Below are 19,337 nucleotides of genomic sequence, written 5' to 3'. Positions count from 1 at the left end.
AATCCCTCACTAGCAAAATGGTAAAAAAAAGAAAAAAAGCTAAAGCTAAAACATTCAAAGCACATCTACTGAGAGGCAGGTGAAACATTCAAAGCACACACAACTACTCCGCTGGTCTTCTTTCCAGACACTTAACTCAAAGATTAACGTCTCTCTACCCAACTGATGAAGAACATAATTATTATCTTTCGTGGAATAAATGCAGGCATTTAACGAATCGTTTCCAGGCCATAATGCTCTCCACCACCATGGGCTGTTTTTACCCCTCGTGTGTGCATTCAGTCTCATTAGGGTGATTGTCGGAGGTAGTCTCCAGCTGAACTTCCTGTCTTGGGTGTCAATGGCGTGACACACAGATGTTGCCTTCAACACATCTGATGCCTTGGGGCACCGCAGCAACTCTTTCAGAGAGTCTGACGATGCAGAATGTATTGAATAATTCATTGATTCAAAGCAAAGCTATATCTCATCACAGGGACTCCAGAGCCTATACATTTGCTTGTGATTAAAGAATCACACACACACACAGATCCAAGAGAGAGGGAGAAAGAAAAATGAGATGAGATGCACTACCTCTACGAGAAACAGCCAAACTTTTATTTATGGGGCATTTCATAGAATGTGTTTTTCCGGCTGCAAAAAGCTGCAAGTGATATTAATTATGGGGAATATTGAGTGTATTCCCAAAGAGACAGTGAACATGTAGAGGCATGTTTGTGTGTCTTAGTGTGTGTGTGTGTGTGTGTGTGTGTATCAGTGCTGTGTTTGTGTGCTACTGTGCGTCACTAGTCTGAAGTTCATACATTCCCTTTGGTTATATGGTATCTCTGTCAGCTTCCACAGTTCAATCAACCACACTGACAAAAGCACCCAAGGTTGTTTAGGAAAAAGAGAATGGAGGGGAAAAAAATCTGCTTTCCAAAATCACACAAGCATTCAAACTCAACACAAGGTTTGCTATGTTTGTGACAGAAATGGATTGTAGCAAGATTTAAAATATATATAGACATATGACAAAGTTAGACATCATGATTTATTCAATCATGAGGCCATTTTGCTATTTTCCCTTGCCCAAACCCAACTTTGTATCATGCCCCTATTCACAGAAGCTTTTAGAGGGTAACTGTGAATTATTGAAATGTTGAGTGCTATAGTATTTATACGACTATGGCCTACAGTGTACTAACTGTGCTGGTTGGTGCTTCATTCAAGAATCCTTTTCCTTCAAATGGAGGGGAAAAAATAACATGCTGGAATACTTGTTTAACACTTTTTTTCCGCAGCCCAGCTGTTGGCTGTGGACTCTCTGGTTCTTATGCCTTACTTGGGGCATGCCGCAAGGATGCAGCATACTTATTGGGGTTTCTAGAAGCTTCCGCTGAGAATATGAACTTAAACAAAGAGAATAAGAAACAATGAGGCGTTTTACTGCAGGAACAATGCTGCAGTACTAAGGAATTCAAAGTCCTAAGGAAGAGGACCACAACTATCAGCCATCTGCATAATAAGTGATAAACTGTTCGGCTAGATCAGACCAAAAAACGTTGATAATGCAAAGATGGTCATGGCGCATTGGGGGGCCTGGCCTGCCATTGAAATCACTTATGTCCCGCCTGAACGGGCCTGTCTGAGTCACAAAACCCACTTCCCACCAACCACCAGTATAGTTCTGTATATAGGCTACATAACTCCTGAATCATTTTCAATGGATTTGATTGGTTTGTCGATAGCGGAAATTATCTGGTTGTGTCTTAGTGTAAGGCTACAGTAGGCTAACTAGGTTATGTATGGTTGCAGCGGTGTAAACCTCAGTCTGAGCTCTTAACCATGTCCTAAGTAGTGTCAGTGAACCGGAAATTTCATTTTGATTGACAAACAAATCATGGTGACCAGCCAAACTATGACAGTAGCATGACCGTGACACAATCCCTGTTTAAGAATTAGAATATTTTAAGCGTGAGCTTGTGTCGAAGTTGCAATTGTAACCCACACTTGCCCCCACCCCCCATTGAAGTGCATACAACAACAACCAACAAGACTGAATGGCAAATGAGTGTTTTAACAAAAAAAAAAACATATTATGTAATCACGGAAACTCATAGAATCCATTCCATTCAACTAGTTTAGTTAACAGCTAAGCCCACAGGTTGCTAAGTAAATCTGTACCACTTTGGGCAATGAGCTTTTAGGATGGAACAAAAAGCTCCACACAAGACCTGCAATACAAACAAAGTAGTCCCTATGCATAATTGATGTGGAGTTCTAGCCTCACTCATTCGCAGGTAGCCTGCTTGCTCGCTCTTCCAGAAAGTGGAAACGGATGATCTAAGGGGCAAGATTGACAGGCATGACCTGACAAGGGGCTGTGGCTTCATCGCTCCGAGGACGGAACGCTTCACAGGGACCAACGTGAGGTAGAGAAGAGGCCTCACGGTTATGCCAGACTCTGCTAACAACTCATTTTTTTTCCATTTCCCCTTCTCATCTCTCTCACCATAGTTAGAAGCTATGAAGTCATGCAGAGTATTTTAACAGATAAATATATTTCTCTAAATAGGTAGTTACGTCCATCCCCGGTCCACAGTTATTAAGAGACAATGGCCAGACCACATATTTAATATTTCTAGCACTGAAAAACCTTGCCAGGTTCACAAGGCATAATGCATATTTCTAATAACCTGTTAATTAAGTATTTAGTGAAAAAAGGTATGATGGGAACACATTCAGTGAAAAGGTATTTAGCAAAAATAATTGTTTCATTATACACTAGTCTTTGTGTGTTAATTAAATGCAATATTTCATTTGGTATTATGTATTGGTACAGAGATCTAGGGACTCTCCAACATTGACAGGCTGTTATGGAGATGTTATATGTCTCCCTGGAGATGTAATTTGGTGGTGGTCGGAGAAATAGCAACTGGGCAGCGGCCCAGACGCCCACACGTTCCTCAGAGCTGTAGCAGACATCCATGCAGTGTCCTGTGTGTGTGTGTGTGTGTGTGTGTGTGTGTGTGTGTGTGTGTGTGTGTGTGTGTGTGTGTGTGTGTGTGTGTGTGTGTGTGTGTGTGTGTGTGTGTGTGTGTGTGTATGTGTGTGTGTGTGTGTGTATGTGTGTGTGTATGTGTGTGTGTGTATGTGTGACTCCTGGCTCTATGTGACCTTGCGGTGAACTCAGAGAGCCAGGAAGCCACACTCTCGCTGTATGGTGCATCACAGTTTTAACAGGGTTAAATGAGAAGAGATTTAATTTATATTTTGTATATTTGACTGTCTGTCTGCCTGTCTGTTTGTCTGTGCGTGTGTGAGAGAGAGAAAGTGAGAGAGAGACACTCACCATATCAATTGATGAAACAGGTCCTATACTGTTCACATATATGTCAACATCCACAATTGTTGGCTTACCTATAGGAGGAGATGCAAAAAAACGTACATTAAATGACAATCTGTAACAAATTCAGCAACACAAACTCAGAAACAGCATTAAACTGTATCAGTGGCAAAAACAGGCAGGTTTAATTATCAAACAGTTCATAAGTCACACGCATACATCCTATGGTTCACACCTTCACTGGTTTCATAAGTGTACAGTACAAGTGCTCGTAGGTACGGTGCTTGCCGGAGTGCTTGTCTTTGCTTGCGTCAGTACAAAATAGAGTTAGTGATCAGGCTCTTAAATTACACGTAGTTCCACAGATTTACAGTTCTCTATCCCTCAGCTGTTTGCCCTTGCCTTGCCTCTATATAGTCCTTGGCAGATGTATCAGCCACTTAAACTGTCAAGAGAGCCTGCAATGGATAGCACAGCAGACAGCCCTACGTGTCACAACATGTCAGCTACCTCGCCATGAATAATTCCACCGGACTCGTCTAAACAGCGCTCAGAGAACCCATGGCACACATGTCTGAGGGAATCTACTGCTTTTTATCTTGCAGATTTAGAGGCTCTGCGAGATTCTGTGAGATATAACCAATATGCGTGTGTCTATTTTTGAAAAGTCTCACACGTAGGGCTTTATGAAAGTTTCATTGCCATATATTATACAAATGCTCTTTCTGTGTGCATGTGCATGCTCGTGTGTGTAAGTGCATGTGTATGTGTGTGTGTGTGTGTGTGTGTGTGTGTGTGTGTGTGTGTGTGTGTGTGTGTGTGTGTGTGTGTGTGTGTGTGAGTGTGTGTGTGTGTGTGTGTGTGTGCGCGCGCGCGCCTGTGTGTGTGTGTGTGTGTGTCTGTGTGTGTGCGCGCGTTTGCACCATGTATGTTTTATTGGAAAAGTGTTACACATTAAGTGATGATTAAGTGACTTCTTTTATATTTCATGTCATGTCAACTAATGCACCCGAAATTCAAACTGTTAATGTATGTGATTAAATGTTGACAGCCCAACTGCATATCTGACCACAGACATAAGCTGCATATACATTACCTGCAGATCTACTGGACTACAGCAGACACAAGTAAGCTAATGTTAGCACACTGGTAATAAAATAATTTCATACGAATATGATTGGCAAATTATTGATTTGTTTTGTGAATAACCATGAAATGACTAGGAGAACATGATTTCCCCGTTGATGTTGACTTTTCAGTAAAGGTTGGGCTGTGTGTGCTAAGTCCTACTCACTGGCTTTGACAAACACTTTTGCTTGTGATATGAAGTCGAAAGCAAAAAGGGAGGACAAAGAAAAACATGTCCATTGATCAGAATCCAGAGAGAAATGTCTGAGAGCTTTGAGAGCCGTCTGTGGCATCTTCACATCAGCAAACGCTGCCAGACCCCCAACAGGGAAAGGCAGCTACTCAGGCTGAGCATCAAACCCACATCCCCACATCACGAAAACACATAAAAGCACAACGTGGAAAAAGGTTACCAGAGAATATTTACGGCTTCTAGCTGCGGTTCTCCCACCTACACTGAAGCCCCATGCTGAGGCAGGTCAGAAAGGTGCATCTTCCCTATTCAACCAGCTAGGGCATTTCTGAGAAAAAATTATAAGCAGGGATTTTTACAGGATGAAGCAACTACAAGATGAAGGCAGAGTGGGCCTCCATTGTGGCTCTGCAGTGACTAAGGAGTGGCTGTATGATGAGGCAGATAAATCGCTCCATTGTGACTGTACGAGGACTATGTTCAATCTTGCTTTGGAGGAAATCCAAGGTCTGGGAATGCAAATCTGGATGATGAGTCTATACCAGCACAGGACAAATGTTGACCCAGTACAAACTCACAATTTTAGAAACTTTTTTAGAAACTTTAGATATAATGGAAGAAAATAACACTGCATTACACAAGTGCACTGATATGCAACATTTGCCCTGCAAGGCACATGAAAAAACAATGGGAGACAGGCATGTCCAGAGTTTTTTTCCTCAGTGCATAACATGGAAAACACAGACAAACAAGGGAAAAACAGGTCAAGTGAACGTTAACACCATGTCATGGGCATAGAGGTCATCACTTCCTCCAGTGACTTCAGCCCGGATGCAGACTCGTCCCCACTGCCCGACTCTTCTTTGATCATTGCAGAGACGAGCAGTACCCCTCGACCTTGCCTGCCAGCCAGCCGGCCCAGCCTGCTACTGCCCACCAAGTGCCCACCATCCTGCTTCTTCAGACAGACATCCACGCCCAGCTCTCAGACTCAACATCTCTGCTTCTTCAGTTTCCATTCCACTCCTTTATTCTCAATGCATTTCACTGAGCCGTCATTTCGCTGCCTGGTTGGTGGGATAGTTTAACAAGGAGTAATAAACTGGTATCATACTCTAATTTCAACCTCTCTGACTCTCTACAGTCCTGAGTAATCAGTACCGACTTCTCCTCCTGCTCGTCATCTGGGTGCAGATTCCATACTATCTGTCTCACTTTTTCACCTGATTAATTATTAACTTAATTAGCACCTTGGGGCTTCTCCAGTCTCTGTACCCACTGTGGCACAGTGGTGGTGCCCCATATAAATTTACTTACATGGAATAGAACTTTCTCCATATAAAAAAAAAAAACTGAAACAAAAGATTTTAATTAAAGCCCATTATTAACGTAGTGTAATATTTAAAGGGCGGGCATTACTCATTGTTGGTTCAGTCATTCCACAAATTCTAAGTCAGGGCATTAGGAATACATGTCCCTGTTGTTAGGCTGTCTCCGCGCATGGGGCTCAGCTGGCTGCATTGCTAATAACAGCAATTGTTGGTGCTGGGGATTGGCCTGCCTGTCAGGGCACAACCCCTGAACCAGAGCGAGGACGAGGACACATGCTTACAGGGACCGTGCTGCAAAAAAGAGGGGAAAAACTAAAAAAGGCTCTATTGCCTGCTGCATTGATAGCCAGAAGGTGTATGTGTGTGTTTGTGTGTGTGTGTGTGTGTGTGTGTGTGTGTGTGTGTGTGTGTGTGTGTGTGTGTGTGTGTGTGTGTGTGTGTGTGTGTGTGTGTGTGTGCGCGTGTGTGTGTGTGTGTGTGTGTGTGTGTTTGTGTGTGTGTATTAGTGTGTGTGTGTGTGTGTGTATTATTGTGTGTGTGTGTGTGTTTGTGTGTGTGTGTGTGTGTGTGTGTATGTGTGTGTGTGTGTGTGTTTGAGTCCCCAGAGGTGTACCTCCACCAGCACCGCTGAAACAACACGGCTCACAACTCTCACAAACCTCGCAACTCTTTATCGAACCTCCTGTCATAAAGAATTCATAGCCCAGATTTCATGTTCAGCCCCCGGCGCTCTCTCAAGTCACCCCACCTTTTCAATACCTTTTAGCATCCAGTCTTTAGCGCTTATCCCCATAATGAGTGGCTCACGCTAGCATGGTCGTCGCCGTGCGTCACTCGTAGGAAAAACCGACTTTGCCCATTAGCTTTGAAAAGAAGATGTCCTGTTAAACAGAGTTTGAAGCTCTGTACCTTGATTTTTGTAACGGAGATGATACTCCTGTGCATTATCACGGGGTAGACTGTGCAAACTCACGCACTAGTGTAGAGGGGAGAAAGAGATTTGTGTTTTTTCTGAGATGAAATATGCACAAGCACATGTTAGTGTGAAATTTATGACCGACGTTCATTTATGAATTTATCACCAACGTGATTCCTGTAACCACGCGCTACAAGGTGATAAAAGCACCGGGACAACTTCTCATTAGGACCTCTCAGCTGTAAGTGTGTACAACTAGTTTTATGTTAATGACAACAACGCTACATACATCATCTTCACATACTATTGAGATGAATATGTATAGCCCATACAAACTGCAGCAAAACACCCAGGGGAGTTTTACATCGTTGTGGAGCATACTAATACATTATACATACTTGCTGGCAGGTAATGGTGCATTGTCATGTTTGCATGTTTCACTCAGTACAGTGCAGATCTTGAGTCTTATTTAAACAGCCAAACCATTGTCAAATGCCATTTGAAAACAAAAGAACACAATTTTGGCCCTTGCTTATGAGACGTCCTCGAAAGTGGTGTTGTACTGATACAAAATCTTCGAAATATTTTCTTTCCGCTCTGTGTTCTGGACAGCGCTGTGTGTTGACTACCCACAACCATGACACACTGACCTCATTTTCTTGCCACGGCATTCCTGTCTCAGCTCTCTCTGCAAACCACACAGATCTCCCTTTGCCTGCCTTTGTGAACTAGTTTATTTTCAGCCCCCCCCCCCCCCCCCCCCTCCCCCCCCCTCCCTTCTAAGATAGTTCTCTATTTTTCCAATAAGAACTTTTTATTTCATAGTTTCGAGAGACTGAAAATAACAGTGTTGGCATACAGTTACTGTGTTCTTGTGCTTTTTTTTTTTTTTTCAAACTTTGCATTACATACATCAAGCTATACAAATGAAGCTTCACAACCACCTTTTGTGTGTGTGCATGTGTGTTTGTGTGTGTGTGTGTGTGTGTGATGTATGTTAATATGTTCCAGATATTTGATATGCTTCACATAATGAGCTTATTCCATGATGCAAAGCATCAGATTCAGTCCCTATCTTCAACAGCCTCTTCAGGAGAACTAGTGTTTGTCTGTCAGGGAGATTAGGTGGCCAGTCTCAACCCATTGCTCAAAGCAGATTTTCATCTCGACAAAGTGCTCTTGTGGACCCTTCTGAATGGGACTCTTCACAGTTTCGAAAATAGACTCACTCTGAAGTGTCCATTTTCCATTTTATGGCAAGAGTGGCAACGAAGGAAATGTATGGAAGTGTTTTTTGCCAATAGTGACCGGTCCCATGTGGTTTACAATTTTTCTTTTAAATGCGTTAGTGCATCCACCACGTTCTCTTAGCACCTATACCCTCCATCCACATTTAAAAAGTCTGTTTCACTTTCTGGCCCTTCTAAGATAAGACTCGAAACCGCTAACAGCACTATAAATATACGCTATATATACTGTATATGAAAAGTTTATGGCATTTTTTATAGCATGTACACATACTCGAACATACACACACTCATACACACACAACGTGCAGCTCTCTCCTCTAAGAGAGGCATTACCATCTACCAGGCAGCCATCTGCCATGTGAAGTGACCCTGCCTGGGTTAATGGAGGAGCAGCTTTTAAACCCTGTTAGGCCATCGCTGTGATGGGGAAACAAATTAGGAGCCGTCAGCCTCGGCGGGTCCCTTCGCGCCTGACTGGCGCTCTCTCTCTCCTCCTCCCCTCTCTCTTCGTCCCATGAGCAGGCATTAATTTGCTCAGGAGAGCGCAACAGCAGCAGCAGCGGTGGCAGAAACTCAGCCACCCCTGAGATGGAAAGACGGAGGCCAGACATTAAGCATCATCAACTCAACGAACAAACACTGTGCCAGACCAGGGCCACATCTGGGCCGGATCCGGTCCTCCCAAACCAGCAGTAGCTACCTGTGGAAGATGCAGGCTGGGGGACTGCCCCAGGCATGGGCAATCACAGCCCTGTGTGCTGTCTTAAAGCCGGCAGTTGACCCCTTGAGGCAGCTGCCTTAAATTGACTCAGATCTGGCCATCGCTGCTATTGCTTTTCTGATTGGAACGAGAGGCGAGGTTTCCGATTGGTCTGCCGTAATGAGGTTTGAGGTCTCTGGAATCTTCTCAATGCTGACGGCGACTCCATTTGTAGTAATAATGGATCGCTTATGCATTCCCGACCCCCCCCCCCCCCCCCCTCCCCTCCCCACCCCCCACCCGTGCGGTTTTGATTTAATGCAATGCTCTGTGACAGGTTCTCTAATCGTGCCTCAAGGAGCAGGGCACTGAAATAATGTTGTGCCCCCAAAAAGTGCTGACAGGCGACTGCTTGCCTTCTGCACCATAAACCCAGGATATGGTCTCATCAAAACAAATTCTTTTTTTTTGTCCGTGCCCTTGCTCCTAAGCTTCCAATACCGCGGTGGCGTTCCCATACCTCACCTTATGTTAGCAGACTCATACCCAATGAGGGACATTCCCGACATATTCATCTACAGTCCTGCACCCTATAAACACCTTTATTGTCTGAGTCAATACAAAGGGACTCGTGACATTTCATCTCACTGAATGGTGAAGAAAATATCTCCAGTTTCATCTCTGAAGGCTAATCTTGTGCTTCAAAACAAGCAGCAGGTCTCAGGCCTGATAAATAGGGGGGCCAGAGAGGCAGGCTCAGCCACTGGTCCAGTAATCTATTTTGCCGGGAGCTGAAATGCAGCCTGTCACAGCTACCGGCGGCCAGACAAAGGTAATTAAACGGTACGGGCCGAAATACCACGGGCTCCGTGGTGCGCGCGAGAGAGATTAGTTCATACTTTCGCTGTCTATCTCTGTCTTCGTCTCCTCACCTCTCCCACTGTCTCTCTCTCTCTCTCTCTCTTACTCTCTCTCTCTCACTCTCTCTCTCTCTTTCTCTCTCTCACTCTTTGTCCCCATCCCTGTTTTTCTCTCTTGTTTGATCACCCACTCACCTAGTACACAAACACTAAATTGCTGAATATTGTACACACTCACAGGGGCTTTCATAGAAAATGTATGAGTGTAAATGTTTTGATATAAGGATCACCGGGAATGATTTCACATTCACACACACACACACACACACACACACACACACACACACACACACACACACACACACACACACACACACACACACTCACATACTCAAAGAGATACCTCAAAGAAAAGTAAGTGTGTATGTCAGGTTTAAGATGCGGGTTTCTGTTTCACGAAAGGGTTGTTGATATTTGAGCTCAATAGCCATTTAAATGTCACCCCTTCTCTTCTGTGTTCCTGAAGCACCATGCTGATTGGCTGGGATTGTTTATGGCTCGGCCCGAGTTTGTTTGCCATTTACACTAAAGAGCCAGAATTGACACCAGTTTGAGTTTGAATGCAAAAACTGAACGGACAGCTAGAGGACCGTGAGAAGTGATTGGCTGAGCTTCATATTAAAATCATGGACTGTACCTTTAAGGAAGGCCACACATGGTTAAGGACAGCTGACTAACTTTAACAAAGATTTCAACTGGGTTTGAGCTTACTAACAGCGAGGACTTCCTCAGTCTGTTTTTGCTAAACCTCCCCTAGACATCCAGCTCTGTAGCTAGCCGTCATAGCTCACGACGGTATACACACCCACCCAGCCTCCTGTTGGTAGCAGTGGATTGAATCCCCTTCAGTGGCGCCCAACCACGCTCCCATCTCTCATCTATTCATCTCCTTCATATCTCATCTCATTTAGTTGGACATGGTGAAAGCCTGGAGAGGCCATTCCCCATTTCAGTCTCTCTCCCTCCCTATTTTTCTCTATCCCCCACCTATCGCTTTCTTTATTTCTCACTCTCTCTCTCTCTCTCTCTCTCTCCATCCTTGCCTCCCTCCCCACTTCATTCCCAATTCCGAAGTGCTAGCGTTCGTATTTTTTTTGGTGGTCCTCCTGGAGAGCTGTGATAGATTGAGCATATTTGGAGGCATGTATCCCCATGTAATCAGCCTCACTAGCAGCAGAAATAAGGACACGGACCGCCTTGAAGGAGAGCGGAGTTAATGGCGGCCCCGTGCCTGTCTGCGACAGTAAGTTATGAGCCAGGCAAATTGCTGAGATTGCTTTAATATCATCGTTCTCACAGAGGAAAAGGAACCGACGTCACTGCCATACACACACTCAGATACACACACAAATGCACGCACACACGCACAATCAGACACACTCACACTAAAAAGTGAACGGCTATGAGAAATCAAACACCTACACCATCTTTTTGCCACTTTTTTCTGCTTTTACCGTTTTTATTGTGGAGTTTATATTTTTAACATCTGTTTTGGAAAGGCACCTCTGCATTTTGGAGGCTGGTATTCTGGGGACATGTCTTCCCCCTGGCTGCGTTGGTGACCTGATATAGTGTTTTGACTGGGAGTGAGCTACAGTGACACTGGAGGAGGCAGGTGGCATAGCCTATTGCATATCACGTTTCCTGACTGGTGAGATGTCCCCTTAAGATGGCAGCTTGGTGACATTTGGTGGTGGCCCACGCAGAGCTATGTTTCATTTGACTCCTCCAAAGAGCTCCAAATCTGTCAAAATGTCAAATGACGACAGTTGATGTCTGCTCGTGTCTCCAGGTCATGTAAATTAACAGTGTCCTTTCAGCCAACATTCGCACTAATTGTTGCGGCTAGCTTGTCAACAAGGAGTGAAACACGTGCCCGTAGATTGATGATTGGGGATGAGAAATGCAGGCAAATAGATCACATTCTTATGGCTCCATGACACAGCAGTCTCTAGCTCCTGCATCAGTAATTGGGAGACGGAAAGTTTCAAACAGATGATCGCTATGCCCAACGCTGCATCATATCCATGAATTATTTCCGCTGAGAGCCTCCACTCTACACAACTTGTGCCGCAGACATATTGATGGAGTAGATGTGAGATTGGGCATTATATGCAACAGAAACAGTTTCTTTCATCTCTCAGTCTACTGAGTGGGAAGCATTTAAAGCTTGTTTACGGGGGTCAGATAATCTCTTACGTGTCATCTGCAAAAAAGTCAAGCAGTTTAATTGTCTGAGATCTCTGAGGAAATTGTACAATAACACAATTACTATGCAACAGCCCCTACCCCGGCTCTGTATGGTAGAAACAGCTTCTTTCCCACTAAACATTTGTTTAACATAACAATGAAGAAGAAAAAGAAGGAGAAGCTTATGATTGTGATGATGAGGATAAAATATCTGTCATCAGTACAATAGTATTGTAGTGTTTACAAATGTGTCATTCTATTTGTTGTTGTTATGACAATGCTCTCTGGGTCTATAATGGTCCTTAGAATCTCTGAGGTTTTGTTTGAGACCTCAGATGCTCTTAGAACCACTCTGATGGTCCTTTGAGCCACTATGTTGTGAAATGCTTGTACGTTTCTGAAGTTTCTCTCTGTTTACCACTTAGGCTGTAATTGCCAGGTAAAACACAAAAGCTCTGTCAGAAAATATGATGCACGGTTGGAGGCTGACATTTCAGTGTACTTTAGAGACACTTCACTGTGGAAGTGAGAGATGAGAAACTTTGGGCTCACTGCAGCGACGCTTCCCTTAACACGCACACACAGACACACTTACCCACGCACACACACACACGTGCACACACACATGCACACACCGGTGTAAGCAACCCCCAAGAGAATGCGTTGCCAACAGTGAAAATGTCCACCGTAGGGGCCTCTCTCATTAACTCTCTCTCTCTCTTTCTCTCTCTCTAAAAGGCCCAGTGGTGAGAACCATGACTGAATCCAAGCGAGCAGACAGGAACAAGACACTTTTTAAAACCTTTAAGTGAGCTATTTTTAAGAAGCGGTGCCTTGCTGGTGCAGGTTGTGCATATGTGTGGTAGAAAGGCATGAAGATATTTGTATTTACTTTCTGGAGTGGATGTGACAAAAGAAAACCAGGGGAAAAGCCCCAGGAGCTGTCTCAATCCTCACAGCACTGCATTCTGGGTCGGGAGCAAGATTCCATTCCCTCTAACTCAGACATTAGGATCTAGTCTGGTACCTCCCGGCGTGATCTCAGCTTTCTTGTTTCTCTGAGGCTAGGGTCTGGAAATGTACAATCACAAAGCACTTGTTAGGCCAAATTTCTCTACCTGCCAATCAAGAAGCTGCAGGGGTGGCATGCGTGTTGAGAAACAGGAGGCACTGACATTTGCAGGCTGAGTAAGACAGCATGGCTGTTCTCAGTACCACATTTGGATCCATTTATTCAGATGTTACAGTATGTAGATATTCATAAGAAAGGAATAGAGCTGTATAGTTGTTTAGGAAAGTCCGTAATGACCCTAATGGGCCTAGGAAGTCTGGTTCTCTGTGTAGCCTTGTGCTGTGCTGAACTTCATCGATTTAGCATCTGAGCTATGAGCTGATCCAAACACTTTCAATGTTAACCAAATCGATTAAGGTGAACTCCTAGCCAAAGTGAACTTTTAAAAGAACGTTTTCAGACCACAATAAATGAAGGACAAGTGGCAGGCTAATTCAGATGAAAATGGGCCTTTTTTTCCCTTAAATTTTGCATTTTTTTTCACTGCATATTCTAGTTCTCCTTGAAACCAAACATTGAAACCAAAGCCCAAAGTGGCACCAGAGAACGATATCAAAAATTGTCCGCTTTATCATGGCTCCCCAAAGGGTAAAAGTTGATGTGCCGTTCCACCTATAAAACACCATGTATCGCAAAAAATATTTTGCATTTATTTATTTTTTGGATAGTAACACTTTGAGCACTCAGACAGATCAATATGCTGGAAATGTGTATTTTGATGCACCCTAATGCGCAGAGGAGACATGCTTCTGTGATATCACAACAACAACAACAACAAACACCTAAATAACTAATCAGAGTGTAACATAAAAGTAAGTTCCGGGTAACACACCTTCAGGTTCAGGAAACATCAAACCTTTATCCAATTACAAGAGGAATATAAGGGACCCTCCGTGGAATACAAATTATTCCCACCATAACGTTTGGTCAGATCAGCACACACGCTTATAACTGTGAGAAGCCCTGCTCTCTCCCTCTGTCAGATCAGGGAGTGATAAGTCTGTCTGTGACAAACATCTCCAAGTAATATTGATAAAGGGGACCACTTATGTTCGTTTTCAGTGGTCATGATTTCATTTTTGGTTAGATTTACATGCTTCAATGATACAAATACACATAGTTTTTCTCATGTACTCCCACCTCATGATGAGCCCAGTGTGCTCTGATTGGTCAGCTCCACTGGCAATAATATAATCATCGGGCAATAAGGATTGTGCTATGAGATCGCATCATCATGTAACAGAGGAAAAGGCTGGAATTCCAATGAGGCGTTTCAGGCAACTAAGAAGTGCTTCCTGTGTGAGAGAGTTACTCCCTCTGGCCAGGGGCGCAGATAGGTTTTTGAAACTGGGGGGGACGATTCTTTTTGTCTAAATGGTTAGTAATGCCTACAAAGATCGATTCTGGACTCAAAATAATTTACTGTGTCTGGCAAGATAACATGCCAACTCATTAAAATTCAATGGAGGCTCAATAGGTGGCTATACTAAACGCCAACACTGATTCACCTTAAATTGAATACATTGCGCCAGTCTAAATGATTTTAGATTAACCACGTCCAGTTCAGCTAATATCAGTCACGATATCTGACTAAGTGTTAGTAATTAAAATTACTGTTCATAGTAAATTGATCACGTTAGCGCCACTGCAGTGGCATTTGTCTAGCTCTAAAGTTCGTTTTTTCTCATGATTCAACCTGTAACAACTTACACGCACCATTAGGCTTGGCATTGGTACAATCAAATAGGCCTACTGTACACATTTCCGAAAGACCCCCGACAACTCCAGAAAGTTGCAATTGCCGAAAAATGGATAATAAATAATGAATGTCGAGTCCCCCTTCCCCCTTGGGAAATTGGCACCTCTCTTCACGCTATTCTCAATGACCGTCTCTTCTCTTTTTTTCTTCCACGGCGACATTACTCTGAACAGACAACCAAAAAAATGCAAAGTGGGTTTGTATGGCTTCATCATGCATGTGTCGGTTGGTTGTGGGATCCTGAATTAAGAGCTGTCCCACTGATGCCTCTGGGTAACAATGGAAACCAGGCTCGAGACGTAAACGCCAGAGAGACCGGTTACTTTTAGATTAGAATCTCTGACGACGCAGGCAGCCTGCCCAGCTCAACAAAATGATTGTCCGTCTTTGATCTGACTGTTTTATGAGAGTTGTTGCAAAGCAGTAAATTAGAACTAGTCTTTTGGTTTTCTGTGAGTTTAGCCTAATGCAAAGACAGAACGCATTCTTTTTTTCAAATAAAAGTGAGGGGGACGGATTGAGGGTCATTCGAATGTGTGTACGTCAGAACCCCCCTGACGTACACGCTATCTGCGCCCATGCCTCTGGCGTGTACTTTGGGCTTTTGTACCGTGAAACCATTACATGCAAAAAAAGCTATATAACACACTTAAGAAAAGTGGAAAGGCGGAAAAGCATTAGAGGTCTGCTTTAAATCCCGCATAGATGAAAAGAGGATAAAATGCACAAACTTTTATTTGCAAACAGTCTACACACAAGCACATGACACACATGACACACATGAAAAGTCTACACACATACACGTGACACACATAGACACATACACATACACATGACACAAATACACACATACACATGACACACATACTTATGCATAAACATCCACACCTGCATTCACAGAGATCCAGAGAGGAGAGACCACACTCAATTCTGCCTGCATACATGTAAATGTAACGGTGGCAGCAGATACAGTGCATTGCCGTGAGTAAACCTCACTCCCCGACACCCTAAAGGAAGTACTAGCGACAGACGCTACCACACATGGGTTTTAGCCGCCTTCTAACGCACTCGCCTCCCATGTCCGAGGTTGTGAGTTTGAGTCTGTTGCAGGACTGTGCTTGTCTACACAACGCAGGTTACACAAACACACCCATGCACACACTTCACCCACATAAATACACACAACAAAAACATACACACACAAATACAAGCGTGGCTTTTACATGCATGCCAATACACATTCACACCTGTGTAAACATGCCCACATGCTCACACATGCACATGCCAAAAGAAAGCACGGAGGCACTGAAGCGAAGGCACTGAGAGCCGCATGCAATATGCATGAATTCATACATGCACCAGATCCAACAGGTAGCCACTGATAGTGAACTGGATGCATGAGCCAGCAAGCAGATATACACAATGTATACAGTAAAAACAGGTCATGCACACTATGCTTCATGTACAATGTGCATTTGTACACACACCAACCACTAAACAAACATGCACAACTACATGCATGTACACACACGCAAACACACACACACACACACACACACACACACACACACTGCTCACCCTGGCCCTCCTCACAGCGCCTTCTAATGAGAGGATCAAAGGCCTATGCACAAGGTGGATTATGGGATTGCGAGCAACATGATAGCCTGAATGAGGATTATGAAGATGGAGAGAAGAAACCATAGCAGCAGACAGCAGTTAGCTTAGCGACCGAACCCCATCAAAAATTCAATGAGGGAAGAAATGGCATCTCATCAGTCTCCAGTCATCATTCTCCAAGGAGGCAGTTATTGATCAGCTAGTTATCTGCTCAGTGCCTGGGCATGACAGACTGGCTTGTGTTAATTTGATGTCAAACGCTCGGATTTCACACACGTTCAAGGGCTCACATGCATGCATGCTCACAAAAGATGTTTCGAGGTCATATCTTTTTTCTGTTTTTGTGTATATGTAGTAATACACACAAGGATCAGTCATTTATGTTTTATTTTATCAGAGGAATTGAAAAGGTTGCCATATGTATTGCCTAGTAGAAATCTAATTATTCTTTTAGTTTTACTGGAGAAAGGATGTATCATTAAACTTTATAAATATTGCTTGACCCCTCAGAATTCATTATCTACTCTGAAAGAATTAATGCATTCCAGAAATTCATAAGAACTTTTTTTCTGTTTGAATAGTTATAAAGTAAAATATGTATACAAACGACCATGTAACTCTTTCATTGTAACCAATCACACTGATTCAACAGTGAAAAATATGCTAATTTATTTTCTTATGAAGTTTCTTTTTATGCAGTGCGTCCCCTGACCATTGTACAGGCTGGTAAAAAGGACAGCCTGTTTTTATAATTGTTGTGACCTGTTTTTACTGTTATGCACTCTTTTTTATGGTGTTTTTTCCTGATTTACTAACCACCCGTATGAAAGCCCATTGTGCATCATTTGCATATCGATGAATATAAAAGCCCTCACCACCCTCAGAACTAGTTTACTCTTAGTGACAGTACAGAAGGGGTCAGATGAGAAGATATCCAGATTTAACAGTGCAGCAAACCTAATTATTTTCAAACTGAGAGGGTTTATTGTAGTTTTTTAGAGAAGGCTCACTGCCAATGAGTGACCCTCTTCTGATTCCTATGCTTTACAGAATATAAAAGGATGAAAAACCATGGCTTCGTTCAATGCAAATACTTTTCTCTCCTCTCCAGGTCTCGTCATTCTCCTCAATTGAATGAGCTTAGAGCGCACGTTGGAGAAGAGTGTTGTCTACTGTTTCCACTTACTTCTTTCCAGTCTTTTTTTATTATTATTTTACTCAATTTTTCTCTTTCTCTCTTTCTCTCCCTTCCAGAACTGTTTGAGCTGAAAGAAAAGCAGATTTGAGGAGTGAGTCTGTTGAGAGTGTTTCTCCCAAGAGATCCCAGATATGCTGAGCGCGGCAAACAAAGGGGGGATTCAGAAGAATGGGGAATGGGGAATGGAGGAAAACAGCAAAAAAAGAAAAGAAAGGAAAGAAAGAGGGTGCAAAAGCTGCAAGTTGATAACAGCTACTGCCCCCCCCCCCCCCCCCCCCCCCTCCCCATTCAACTCTGCCACCAACAAACAATGCTGAAATATCCAGAGATCCAGCCTTCCGATAATGATCCAATAATACTTTATCGATTACATCTCCATTTTTCCCCCAGAATGATAAGAGGGGACTTGCTTCCTCAAGGCAAAGTTGGATATTATGAAACTCACTAAGTATTGCACCTCCTGGGCCCCATATAGAGAGAAAGCATCAGTGGTACTAATAAAAAAGGCAATGAGAGCAATAAAACCAAGATATCATTGTAATGAAAAGAAAAGCTACGTTTTTTTTTTCTTCACCCTCTTGCCTCTGCTGTTTGTATTCATAAACAGTGGTGGAAATAGATCCTATTTGTCTGCATTATTCATATGGTGGAGACAGAGCTGATAGAGTTGTGTCTGAATAAAGAAGTAAGAGAAACCCCAGCAACCACCCTTTCCCATTAAGGGTGGAGAGTGCACAGAGACAGACATTACTGTTATTGATTTCTTAGGAAGGCAAAGGACAACACCTGGAATCGGATGGAGAATCGGAACGCGCTGTTTACGGCAAGAGAGCGGCGTGTGCCTGAAGCACTGGGCTGCTGCTGATGGCCCCTGTTTAGGTGCGCCACTCCATTCCACGGAGAAGGGAGCGTTCCGTTCAAATAGGAAGCAGCAGGTACTTCCTGCCAGACAGCTGCACTCGCTCCAGAGAGTCAGAAGTGATGTGGGATCACGAGCAGGCAAGGGCTCTCCATTTTGTGTGTGTGTGTGTGTGTTGGTGTGTGTGTGTGTCTGTGTGTGTGTGTGTGTGTATGTGTGTGTGTGTGTGTGTGTATGTGTGTCTGTGTGTGTGTGTGTGTGTGTGTGTGTGTGTGTGTGTGTGTGTGTGTGTGTGTGTGTGTGTGGTGTGTGTGTGTGTGTGTGTGTGTGTGTGTGTGCGTACCGACATGTCGCATCTGCTTGCTTTGTGTGCCGTTTGTGAGTCCCTCATCACACACTTCAGTCACAGCTGGAAAGACTTGTGTGTGATGTGTGTGGTGATAATGAGCTGAACATCACAGAGCCATAAAGAGTAGGTAGAGAGAGAGAGAGAGAGAGAGAGAGAGAGGGAGACGGGTGAGAAAAAACAGAGAGATGAAGGAGGGAGAGAGAGAAAGGTAAAGGGAGGGTAAGCAAGAAAATGGATGGAGAATAAAGAAGTGAAATGGACCTGAACACCAGACGTTCAGAACAGAGAATGAGCAGGAGAGAGAGAGAGAAGAGGAGAGGAGAAGAGAAAGATGGAGAGAGAAGATGAGAAGAGGAGAAGAGAATCATGGAGAGAGAGAGAGAGAGAGAAGAGGAGAAGGGAACTGCAGGGGCTCCATGACAAAAGGAATGAGGAAAGGGGAGATAGGGATTAACACAGAGAGAAGTCAGTACAGGCACGGGAGTGAGGCATAGATGAAGAAAAATGGAGAGAGAGATATGTCGAAT

General features: G+C 43.7%; 1 protein-coding gene across 1 annotated transcript in view; it reads right to left on the bottom strand.

Moving 5' to 3' along the window:
• The window catches only part of LOC308361514 (gamma-aminobutyric acid receptor subunit gamma-3-like), a gene marked incomplete at both ends in the record, with an annotated part of 45,168 nt that overhangs the window by 21,833 nt on the left and 3,998 nt on the right, over nucleotides 1-19,337 (bottom strand). The window contains one exon of the mRNA XM_080833877.1: nucleotides 3,335-3,402. Coding sequence (XP_080690003.1) covers nucleotides 3,335-3,402 — 68 coding nt within the window. The remainder of the gene's footprint in view (nucleotides 1-3,334; nucleotides 3,403-19,337) is intronic.

This window comes from Sprattus sprattus, assembly GCF_963457725.1.
Source record: "Sprattus sprattus genome assembly, chromosome: 3".
In the NCBI taxonomy this organism is placed as follows: Eukaryota; Metazoa; Chordata; class Actinopteri; order Clupeiformes; family Clupeidae; genus Sprattus; species Sprattus sprattus.
The sequence above is the reverse complement of the archived record's forward strand: the minus strand, read 5'-3'. Positions and strand labels throughout refer to the sequence as shown.